General features: G+C 48.0%; 1 protein-coding gene across 2 annotated transcripts in view; it reads right to left on the bottom strand.

Moving 5' to 3' along the window:
* The window catches only part of Wscd2 (WSC domain containing 2), an 88,298-nt gene that overhangs the window by 4,154 nt on the left and 71,512 nt on the right, over nucleotides 1-12,632 (bottom strand). For both annotated transcript variants that reach the window (XM_031337443.1, XM_031337444.1), the window contains 2 exons: nucleotides 11,733-11,897; nucleotides 8,221-8,421 (listed from right to left, as the gene is read on the bottom strand). In XM_031337443.1, coding sequence (XP_031193303.1) covers nucleotides 8,221-8,421; nucleotides 11,733-11,897 — 366 coding nt within the window. The remainder of the gene's footprint in view (nucleotides 1-8,220; nucleotides 8,422-11,732; nucleotides 11,898-12,632) is intronic.

The following is a 12,632-nucleotide window of genomic DNA, read 5'->3' as shown; positions in this document are numbered from 1 at the left end:
GGGGGAGAGAGGTGTGTGTGTGTGTGTGTGTGTGTGGAGGGGGCAACAGGCCACCAGAAAGGAGGAAGTGCCTGCAGACAAGTGGCTGTTTAGCCCTCTAGCCGCTCTGTGGCCTAGTGAGTGATAATTGCTGACTAACCTGCACACACACGTTCTGGAAAAAACAAAAACAAAATAGACTAAATATTACCAAAACACTTTCCTCCTCCAGGTTTAGGTTTTGCGCTTAAAGATGTCTTAGGCAATGAACGTCTTACAAATCACAGATCAGCAGCCCCTTTAACTAAAATATAAAACGCTCTCCAAAACTTGATCAAACTGGTAACTCAGAATAGTAAGGAGGTCTTAGAGCCATGCGAGTTAAAGTAAATGCAAACTAGCAAACAAACAAGCAAACCAAAAAACAAACATAACCCCCAAAACAAAACAAAACAAAAAACAAACCAAACCAAACAACAACAAAAAACTCCAAAAAACCAAAGCAAACAAAAAACCCAACAAACAAAACAGAAATAAAAATACAACAAAAACACCAAAAACAAAAACCAAACTAAACAAACAAAAACCCCAAAATAAACCCCCAAACCAAAACAACAACCACAACCACAACAGCCTTTTTAGAGGGGTTTATGTCAAAACACAGGCAGACTCCACAGCGGGCCTTCCCTCCTTCGTCTGAACAGCTTGCTTTCCTTTAACTCAGGCTTACGTCAGCGGGTCTTCCTTTCAGCCTTAAAGCTCCAAATCTCAGCTTGGCCTGAGCTTGGGGGACTTCTCAGGCTATTAAAGATAACCAAATGTCTGTGCCCCCTCTCCAGCATTCCTGGGGACTTAAACTGATAGCCGTCTTCAAGGGGAGTTTCGAGTCTGCTTTCCTGACTGTGAGGTCTGGCATTCCTTTGCTTCCAACTGTGCCTTACCAGAAACTCTCAGGGCTGGAGAGATGGCTCAGCAGTTAAGAGCACTGACTGCTCTTGCAAAGGTCCTGAGTTCAATTCCCAGCAACCACATGGTGGCTCGCAACCATCTGTAATGGGATTTGACGCCCTTTTCTGGTGTATCTGAAGACAGTGTACTCACATAAAATAAATAAATAAATCTTTAAAATATATATATATATATATATGTATGTATATATATATATATATATATATATATATATATATATATATATATATATATATATATATATATATATATATATATATAAAAGAAACTCTCTAGATGTCTGAGTGGCCCTGACACCAACATAGACATTTCTCAGACCCACCCAGCTCTGCTCCTGGGTCATAAGTAGTAACACGTGGCTTTTCTGGGCATGGTCAGCATAATATTTGATCCCAAGTTAAGCAATCTGGCAGAAATGAAGATATTCCCAAGAGGTATGTGTCTGTCTCAGTCCGACTAGTAGACTGTGAAGCAATGGTTCCTAGGGATATAGGAGTTCCCCCAGGAATCTCATGCTGGGTGAGGGAAGGGTTGTAAACTGTTTTTGCCTCCCTGAAAGAGATTTCAGAGAGTTCTGGTAACATTGTAACACCTTATAGACAAGCCTGAAGCCCAGACAAGGACCAAACTGCTCATCCCTCTCAGATTTTACTTCTGGTCCCTAAAGACAGACTTGTTTGTTAGATCTCACTGTGCCCCTTCCCAGGGTGACCACATCCACTAAATCTCCTTTTTCTTCTTCTTTTTCAATTTTTAAAAATTTTTTAAAGATTTATTTATTATTATACATTAGTACACTGTAGCTGACTTTAGATGCACCAGAAGAGGGCACCAGATCTCATTACAGGTGGTTGTGAGCCACCATGTAGTTACTGGGATTTGAACTCATGACCTTTGGGAGAGCAGTCAGTGGTCTTACCCATTGAGCCATCTCGCCAGCCCCCTTTTTCTTCTTTTAATGGCTCTTTTAATAGTCCTAAACCTTTCTTTGGGACAATTAGCATGTTTTCCAATTTAAACATTTTAATAACATGAATAACTTTATTAACAAGATATGATTCTGATGAAGATGTCACCTCCTTGGTCCTTATCCAGTGGAGGGTATGAAGTAACTATGACAAGCTCTCTCCTCTCTAGCATACATTTTTCCTAGTGACAGTTGCTGCTCTCTCCCCACCCTGCCCTACGTCTCGCTCTGCCCCGCCCCAGACACCAATCTCTTTATCCCAGAGATTAAAAAGCTAGCTCAAGTTTGTGCTTTTGATATGTCTTGTTTATATGAGGGTTTATATGCATACCGACATTTCAAGCATAGTTCTGAGCACCCTGTCTCTTTAAAAGCAAAGGAACAAAAGGTGGGGTTGGGGGGGGTGCGGTGTTCAAAATCTGTATCTTAGCAAGGCCATTGTGGAAGAAAACCCTAAATGTGTATTTTTTTGATTTGTCATTTTAAAAAAACCTACTTTTGGGTTTGCAAGCACATCTTAGACTGTACAGATCTTCTTAATGTGTTATACCGTACTTAGGTATTTAAAGGAATTTATTCAACTCTTTTTTAACTAAAAAGAGTCATAAAGTCACGAATGCTAAGCTCTGTCATACTCTGGATGCTTTACACTTTTGATACCTGGTAAATACCGATAAAAGGAAATGCTTTTTCCATCAGTGACAACCAAAACTAGAACATACACAAAAGCAGAACACTTCAAGGTACTTGTCAGAGTGGCTTAAATCTCTAACAAATATTTAATTTAAATTTGTTCAATGACCTTTGCCTGGGTTTATAACTATAGGATATAGTTATAACTATATACAGGAAGGTACCATATTTCCTGTGGTTTACATTACAGCCTCCTGAACTTCCTTTTAAAATTACCTCATTAAAGCTGTTTTCTAAATTTCGTAATAATCATAAGATCAAAATATGTTGCAAAAGGATTGTTTAAAAAATGGATATGGTAGGCTGGAGATGGCTCAGCTGTTAAGAGCACTGACTGCTCTTCAAAAAGTCCTGAGTTCAATTCCCAGCAACCACATGGTAGCTCACAACTATTTGTAATGGGATCTGATGCCCTCTTCTGGTGTGTCTGAAGATAGCTACAGTGTACTCATATAAATAAAATAAATCTTTAAAAAATGGATATGGTTATAACAAGGTTAAAAAAATATTGAAGTTATAAAACTTAAGGTCAATTCAATATCCTGAGATAAAATTGGTGCTTAATTTTCTATAATTTTTAAAGTATCGATTTGTTTTTAGTAATTTTTACCAAACAAACAAACAAAAAACCCCAAACACTTAAAACCACAACAACAGTAGCAAGCCCTTTGTTTATTCTTTGACTAAACAGACATTTAAATCTGAGATTAATTTTTCCCCAACTGAACAAAGCCTTTGTATTTTGAATAGTCAATCATTGCTTTAATCATTTAAAAATTATTTAGAGAGTTATGTCTATCTGGAATGTTCCTACTAAATTCAATAATGGTTGTGAGACTTTTTGATGAACAAATATTTACATCTGCTTATTCAATTTGGACTATTAGTTAATGAATAACACACATTATTGTAAAAGATTTTTAAATTGAATAGCTAAATTCAAAGTTAGTTACAGAGCCCTCCTCAAAGGATAAACTAGATGATTTCATCAACTGAAAGAAAGAAAACAACAACTAAAAAGACATCACATCAAAGACTCCATTCTGATTAAAAGAGCAGGCCTGTGACTAAGCATGTCCAATGTACTCCCAGGCTATTCTATGAAAATTTTATAACATCTATATAAAATAGTTTTTGTTTGCTTGTTTTTCAGGACAGGGTTTTTCTGTGTAGCCCTGGCTAGCTTTGAACTCACTCTGTAGACCAGAGATCTACCTGCCTCTGCCTCCTGAGTGCTGGGATTAAAGGCATGTGCCACCATGCCCAGCCTTATAAAATAGATTTATAGTATATATAATTTATGTGAATTACTCATACCATAGGTCTAAGATTTCCATTAATATATTAATTATAAAGGTGTATTGCTGGATTGTGATTGTATTTTCACTAGATAGGAGTAAACTCAGTTTACTCAGTCCCCACAGGTATCTACCACCCCCTGGTCATCATTTAACAGAAGGGAAAACTGAGGCACAGAGTAATCGAGGGGCTGTTTAAGGCCATTTAGAATGAGAGGCAGAACAGGATTTGGGAGGTCTGGCTGGCTACCAAGGTCTTATAAGCAGTGACAGCCTGCTCACAGGGCATGCTGGGCTGTATTCAGGGCATGGCTGGGGCTCACACTGGTCTCAGCCCTGCAAGTGTTCAATAAGCATGGCTGCCGTCCTCACTGATTGATCTTTCTTAAGTATGATGTCATCGTCTCAGCCCCCAGGGCTCACACGGGCCTCCTTTGGGCTCTGCAGGCTTCATTTTTCCTCCTCATCACACGGAGAGCCATTACCCTGTGGTCACCCTGCTTAGGCATCTGTCTTCGCCGCAGCCTGAGACCCTGGGGGTGGGGTTAGGATTGTTAAGCTTCTTCTTGTGGTCTCTCTACTCTGTCATGGACTGTCTCTTCTTGGGGGCTTGTCAGCCATCTTGCCATGAGATAGAAAGTCACCTGACTGGGAGGAGGCTTATAGAATTGCCTGACTTGAGAGAGAGGTTACATGGCATGATCTTAGGGACAGTTGTAGAGCAGATCTCAGGGAGAGCTGCTGAGGCTCAGGACAGAGAGAAGCCAGGAGAGGGGCAAAGGTGGGCACGGGGACACTGCCAACAGCCTCAAGGCACCTGGAGACAGGAGAATCTCAAGAGGCATACAGAGGGCTTAAACAGCTGAGGGTGTAGTTCTCCTCAGGCCCTCTAGAGGGAGCAGTGCATGAGAGACCGGTGAGTCTCTCAAGCTTGGTTGGAGACCTTACTTACAATCCTCCTCAATCCTAACCCCTTGCTGGGCGACAGATCCTTACCAACCATCCCACAGGAAACTACTTTGTGCTCTTCACCAGGAGGGAGACTGAGGCCCAGACAGGTAAAGTGACCTGGCCCACAGCAAGGAAACACCCTCCACTCCAGCCCAGATCAACTCCTGCCACCACCAGCCTTATGCCCGTTCCTTCCCACAGCCTGATACCCAGCAGGAGCTGGGGGGAGTCACTGCTGAACAAAATTGAAATTTCCCACCGCTAAATGGCACCATGATGAAGGGCTGCTGTTCTTGACAGAACACATCGGAGCTGTCCTTATATGCCTCTCCCAGTCCCCTCCTGAAACCCCACGCTACTTGAGAAATATTTATGCTGACGACAGGTTATTTTTTATTCTTCAAATAGATTATTCACAAGGCAGCTGACTAATTGGGCCCGTACTGTTATAATGGGTTAGGACCAGATGTATCTGGAAGACTAGGACAACTTCAAGCATACACAGGGGCTCCTTCCCTCTGTCAGCCTGTCTCTAGTTCTGAGTCACCTCCCAGTATCCTGATGACTCAGGACAGCTATTGCCATCCCAGGAAAAACCCAGGTGAGGCTAGCTTTTGTCACCTAGCACCCCACAAGACTTCAGGTGTGCCCAAGTGTGACTCTCTTGAAGACATTCGCCTGGTGTGTCAAGATGAGCGTGTCTTCGGATCCCATCACCTGCGTCTCTTATTCTGGGGAAGCTGCCTCCCTATCTGCTGCGCCCTTTACCTCTGGGTACTGGCTGAGACACAGGGGCTGTCTCTAGATGGCTCTGCAGCCAGGTGCCCGGGGCTGGAAACCCTGCTCCTCTCCACCTGCACTGGGTGATCTTGCTGGTTCTATTTGCTCTCCTTGGGTTTCAGTGTACTGATTTGCAAGTGGGCCGCCTTGATATCTTTGGGTAATAAGTTTTGCAAAGATCCTGATGGAGTACCAGGTACAGAAGGGTAACTGCTGCTTATGACAATCCCTGCTGATGGTGGCCCCAGCTTTTCCTGAGACTCCCCACGTGCCCCTTCATGCTGGCCTGAGTTCCCTCCCCACAAAGCATAGCAAGTTCCCTGAACTGTTCCTAGCTCTCCCATGCCAGATGTGCGCCCACACTACTCCAAGCCCTCCACCCACCCTCTCTCAAAGCTCCTAAATGACTTCATTGCAAAGGAGAACAGAAACAGAAACAAAAGCCCTCCACTAGCTAGCTCAGGGCTCCTGGTAATCGACCAGCACCCACAAATCTGGAAACAAAGGCACCCCGAGGAGCCGCAGGGTGCAGCTGCCTGTGAACAGCCTGGCGGTCTTCGCTCCAGCTTCTTGTCATCAGGAGGAACCAGGCCCTGATTAATGGTTTCTTGGTGCCAGTTCCCCGCGGAATCATTAAACACAGGATCTGTTTCATTAAACAGATCCAGGACAATTCACCTTGTGTAATCATATCACATAAAATTTCGCCTCCGTCCTGCTCCAGAGGGGTTGTAAAATTAACGTTATAGAACGAAAGTTGTGGGGGCTGGGGAGGCTTATCCCTGCTCTAATCAGGAGAGGACAGGACTACAGTGACTGGATGCACATAGTAGCTGCGTGACCTCTGCATCTCCCAGGTCAGGGTCCCAAAGCAAGCCTTAAAGCTTGTGAGAGCATCGGAGCCCCTGAGAGATCTGGTTGGACACAGACCCTCAAATTCCCCAGGTGACACTGCTGCAGCTGATCCGCAGCCATACATGAGCAAGTAAGGGTTTCAGGCAGTGAAACTTAAGGGGTGTGTGTGTGTGTAAGGAAGGCCCCCAAAGGCTTGTGAAAATGGAGTGCCTCTGATAGGGCAGGTCTGGAGTGGAGCCTGGTGATTTTATTTGCATTGCTAATGATCCCCCCTCCCCATTGTCCTATGCCTAAGGTGTCCAAAGAGAGGAATGGGTGGGTGGCTGGGGTGGAGAATAGGGGTTCTGTTCCCTGGGGAGAGGGCTCTTGACCTGAGAGGAGTTTCTGGGGCTAAAGTAGCCCCAGTATGAGATGAGTGTAGGCCGATCCTCCACGCACCCTCTGGCTCTCTGTTGGTTTTGAGTTGGCTCAACACCCTGACTTGGTGTTGGTCTAGGGGTTCAGATGTCTTTAAATAAGGAAACAGAGACTGGCAAGGTGTCTGCTGGGGAAGAGGCTGGTGGTGTGGGGGTGTCGATCAATGCCTGGATTGGGATCCCAGCTCAGCAGACTTGGGGTACATCCAAGCCCTATCTACCCTGACATAGTTTCTTCTTAGTTCCTGGAGGATTTGACAGAGAGAGGGGCTGCTCAGTGATCACCACCCACTCCCCTTCTCTCAGACCCCAGGAAGCCTGGCTAGCTTGACCACTGTGTATCCTAGTGACATTAGTAGTCTTTGCCCCTCCAGGCCTGTCTCCTCATTAGTAAAGAGAGAAGCAGGGTTCTCAGCTCAGACCCTGAAGCTGGGTTTGAATTCTGTGTTCCAGCCACTGTCTGCTCACTGGCACAAGCTCTTTACCTAGCCAGGGAAGAGCATGGGGCCCTGCCTGCTGTGACACCGCTGGATCACTGGTCTCTCTGAAGGCAGCAGGTTCCCTACAATAACACTGGTCACACAGCTGTAGGCTCACACCACCACATAGGCTGGACATAGGCCGTGTGATACCCAGGAGAGGACCCACATACATGGTAATCGATGCCCTCTGAGTTGGACTAGCAGTGCCTCTGTCATTGTAGTGAGAACCGTAGCTGCTAAGGAGAGGGGTCCCTCCCAGCCTTTTGCACCCCACAATTTTTTCACCACCCCAAGTCCAAAAAGTTAGAGTTATTCAAGAACTCGAAAAGGTTGAGAGTCCCATTATCAGGCTTCACTGGAAAGTCAGACTCCTTAACCTCTGGGCTTTGGGTGTGGCCCTCGCAGTACCTCTGCTGCTCAGGGCTGCCACTTGCACAGCCCTCTTAAGAGCCCTTTGCTTGTCACCCTGAACCCCACACTCTCCAAGGACTTCCCTCCTGTCACCCCATGCTGGCCACCTGTACCCCACGCTGTCCCAGGCCCTCCTTCCTGTCACCCCATGCTGTCCCTGGCCCCCTATCCTGTCACCCCACGCTGTCCCAGGCCCTCCCTCCTGTCACCCCATACTGTCCCTGGCCCCCTGTCCTGTTACCCCACACTGGCCACCTGCACCCCATGCTGTCCCAGGCCCTCTCTCCTGTCACCCCACATTGTCCCAGGCCCTCCCTCCTGTCACCCCATGCTGTCCCTGGCCCCTATCCTGTCACCCCACATTGTCCCAGGCCCTTCCTCCTGTCACCCCATGCTGTCCCAGGCCCTCCCTCCTGTACCTTTGCCTTTCCAGTGGGCATGGGCAGCAAAGCCTATGTGGCCTCCATATTTGCGGTTGAACTCAGCCATGAGGGCCTTGTAGGGGTTGCGGATGAGCAGAATGGCTGCGTCGAAGGCCTCTATCTCTTTCTGGCCACTCTCGTGGGTCTTGATGCAGATAGTCCGCCCACTTCGCCAGTGGTCCCTCTCACCTTTGAACCCTGGGTCCAACACGAGTGGAGAAGTTAGAAGCTGGGGAGGTAGGAGTGGGGGTGGGGAAGAAGCACCCCCTTCCCTTGTATGCACTCATTCACCACCTCGGGCTTCCTCACTGTCTTCTTCACTTAGCCATTCCCTCCTGTGTGTACTCTGAGCACCTTCAGGCAGGTCTTTATCAATAGTTCCGATGTCCACTGAGGCACACTGCCCTGTAGGCACTGAGGAGCCTCACGCCAAACTTCCATCTAAGGACTTTCCATCTAAGACCACCTTCATTTTGTCTACACCAAAATCCATTCTCTCACAGGCTCAGCAATGGGGATACAGGTGGGATGCAAGAACCCAACACCCTCAGAGGAGAAAATAGGTCCCCAGAATCATGGCCTCAGGTCTAGCTGTGTCGCCTTACACCTGACATTCCCACGCTGGAGATGGCCCTGAGGTCCAAGCCATCCTGGTTATAGTATGGGATTCCAATCTCCAGAAACCAAAACCACCAACAACAAAAAGGTAAAGGAAACTTCCCAGCACCCGAAGGAAGGCATCCATGACATCACCAATGGTGACAGTATGGAAAGTCACTTCCCTGTCTCCGGGAGACCTGAGGTGCTGTGTCTTGGATACCACCATGGTGTCAACCTAGTGCGACACCGGGGAGACTGAAAATAAACCACGCTGGTCTAGAAATATCTACTCTGGAGTCTAAATGTTCAGGAGACAGGAGTGGTGCCATTGTGCAGAGGATTTGCCAGAGGAATTTCATGTCCCTGAGGAGGGATCTTGGGCTGGGCTTCCCTGAGGAATGTCTCTGAATTCCACCACCAGAGCCCCGCCCCTCACACCCTTGTTTTCGAATGGACCAAGCAGCTCCCCTACACAAACATGGTAAATTTAGATATCACTTTTTCAGAGTCACCACAGAAGTTATCTACCTATCTGGGGAGCATGTGACCTTCAGGCACTGACTGAGAAGCAGCCAGACAACTGCTCCAAGCCCTGGCCTCAGAGCTGCAGAAAAATATAATGTTTTCCCTGTGTCTCTCCTCCAGCTCCGATATCACAGTTTAGGTGTGCCTTGGATCAGTGTCCCCAGGTCCCTTCCTGCCGTTATCTGGCTGTTTTTTGGAAAACCTCTGTGTTTGGTGCTGATTCCTCCTGTTCTAAATAACGAGGCTGAAGAGGGGGGAGAACCTGAGCACAGGTCTCATCTGTAAGGTACCACTACCATTCAGACTGATGGCGCCATTGCTCTCTGAAGCCGGGAGGGAGCTGGTGGGAGGGAGGGCGAGAACTAGGTGTCCAGGCGGCTGCTTTGCCTCGCCTCTTTCAAACCACTGAGGGAAAACAGAACCTCAGAACCCTCTCAGCAGGTCTGCAAAGCAGGGTTCACTGAACTTGACACAGGAGATGAGAACCATTTAGATCTCCGGCCTCCGAGATCCCAGGGGGCCCTTCTCTGAGGGTGGAGCCTGTATAGCCAGGGGCAGTGAGGCTAGGCCTACCCACAAGGTCTGACCTGTTCCCAGCCACCAGCTCAAAAAGACAACCCAGCTCCAGTTCTGCTGAGGGTCTGGGCTCAAATCCTGATAGGAGCCTTACACATAGTAGGCGCCACCTCACACATAGTAGGTACTACTTTAAATGAGCTGAGAAAACCCAAACCAGAAAGCTGGGATTGGAAGGCACAGACCCCATATGCTGGTTAGTTTTTGTAAACTTGACACAAATTGGAGACACTCGCGGAGAGGGAACTTCAACTCGAATTCCTCTGTCAGCTTGGTCTGTGGGACATTGTCTTAATTAGTGATTGATGTGTATGGGCCCTGCCCACTGTGGGCGGGGCCATCCCTGGGCTGTGATCCTGGGTTCTATAAGAAAGCAGGCTGAGCAAACCATGGGGAGCAAGTCAGTAAGCAACACTCCTCTGTGGTCTCTGCATCAGCTCCTGCCTCCAGGTTCCTGCCCCATTTCCTGTCTGAGTTGATTTTGGTCAGTGTTAATCACAGCAAGTGGAAGTGAACTAGGAAACCTGTTCCTACACCCCAGCTGCTCCTACACCCCAGCTGCTCCTACACCCCAGCTGCTCCTACACCCTAGCTGCTCCTACACCCCAGCTGCTCCTACACCCCTGCTGGCTCCTACACCCCAGCTGCTCCTACACCCCTGCTGGCTCCTACACCCCAGCTGCTCCAACACCCCAGCTGTTCCTGCACCTCTGCCCTGTTCCTATGCCCGTGCTGGCTCCAACCTCCCACCTCACCCTTCCCTGCCCTCCCACTACTCTCCTTCAGCCTTGGCTTCCCACCTGCTTTCCGTCCTGAGAGCAGTCGCTGACCAGCTTCTCCTTAGCTGAGCCATAATAGCAAGGCCCATTTCCCACGTGCTGAACAGTTCCACGCACCAACCCATCTGCTTTTGTATCAGCCTCATGAAGTGCACGCTGTTAGTGCGTGATCACAGGACCAGAGAAGTACAGTAGTGTGCCCAAGATCACACAGCTGGGAAACTTTCCTCCCTTCAACACAGTCACAGCCACAAACAAGGGTTGCCCACACATAGCAGTAAAACCCGAACATGAAGGAGAGCGCTTCATGTTCAGGGTCAGCCTGATTTCTAGCTCCCCAGTAAGAAGCCCAAGAGTAATAAGGGCGTGAGGGTGAACTAGGAAAGAGTTGAATGCTCTCTAATCAGACAACTGGAAAACTGTGACTTTGTGGCCTAGTTATTTCCCTTCATTTGGCCCCACTTTTTAGGGCTGGGTGGCAGGCAAGAGGGCAGCACCTGTCACTGCTAGCTCAACATGGTATCTAGGGGTGGCTGAATGTCCCAGAGATACCTGGCACACCGTTGGTGTTTCATAAATGCATCTTAAAAACCACCATCTTAAAAAGCACATTTCCAACATAATGGTGCCTGAGAATGTCTGTGAAAGCATCAAAATAATGCATGGCACACAGCAAATACCATAGGGGAGACACCCGGTAAACAGCTGGCACTCAATAAACACCCCAAAGGAAACATACTGATAGCATAGAGCTGTTGGTCAGTCAGTGTCTGGGGTGAGGTGCCCAGCACACGTTCGGTGCTTAGTAGATATCTGTTAGTCTGCAAGCTCAGGGGAGGTACCAAGACAGGGGACACATGGTGTGCATGTGTGTGTGTGTGTGCTTGTGTGTGTGTGTGTGTGTGTGCGCGCGCACGTGTGTTTGTGTCAGACAGAAGAGGGAGGACGAACATGAGGCACACAGCAGGCTTGACCAATGAGGCCAGGCATGCTGAGTGGCATGCATTTCCCTCACCCTCTGCCCCTCACCTTTGTTGTACAGAGAGCCATCAAAGTAGTAGCTGCCAGTGTAGAAGCCGGTGGCCAGCTCGATGAGGTGGCGAGCCCACGTGTTGCCGGCACCCGGGAAGCTGGCGAGAGCAATGAGCTTCTTAGACTTGGCTGGGAGGAACCTTCTGTCCATACAGCGGTTGTCTGTGGGGGACAGACAAGAGGTCAGCATGGTGTGCCCTGGAGACAAAGTCATAGCAGGAAGAGGAGCTATGGTGTCGAGGAGACTGTAAGTTTGGCCTAGCTGTAAATATGTAAATATATATATTTTTTAACCTTGTAACATCTCAGTGCCATGTTTTCTAGGCTGTGGAACCAAGTTTCTACTGCCTCACCAATGCCCTGCCTGGGCGTTTCCACCTCCTTGGACTGCAGTCTCTGCCAGGAACAGAAGTGAACACGCCACTCAGAGTAGAGTGTTGGAAATCCTGCTGAGACGTAAGGTCCTGGATCCCAACTCTGCCCTAGTTTGCTGTGTGGCTCTGGCCATACTGATCAACCTCTCTGTGTTTACTCAGCCATTTGTTAACTGGTCACCACAGCATGCATGCCATTGTGCCACTGGAGGGTTAGATGGGTTAAAGAGCATCAGGCACACAGCTTATTAATGGGTGGAGTTCCCACCAGGAGAACCGGGGCTTACTGGGTAGTAGATGCTTAATAAAGGACACACGGGGCAGTTTGGGGCAGTTTGCTGACTCTATGGCATACAACCCTTCTTGGGGTGTAGGATCTGCTACTGTGGCTTGGGCAGGCTGGGATGGGGTGTTGAGAATGAGCACAGAAACCATCACCACCATCGCCACCACCGTCATCATCACCACCATCATCATCACCACCATCATCACCACCGTCATCATCACCACCATCATCATCACC

Source organism: Mastomys coucha, unplaced genomic scaffold (genome assembly GCF_008632895.1).
Source record: "Mastomys coucha isolate ucsf_1 unplaced genomic scaffold, UCSF_Mcou_1 pScaffold22, whole genome shotgun sequence".
Lineage (NCBI taxonomy): Eukaryota > Metazoa > Chordata > Mammalia > Rodentia > Muridae > Mastomys > Mastomys coucha.
The sequence above is the reverse complement of the archived record's forward strand: the minus strand, read 5'-3'. Positions and strand labels throughout refer to the sequence as shown.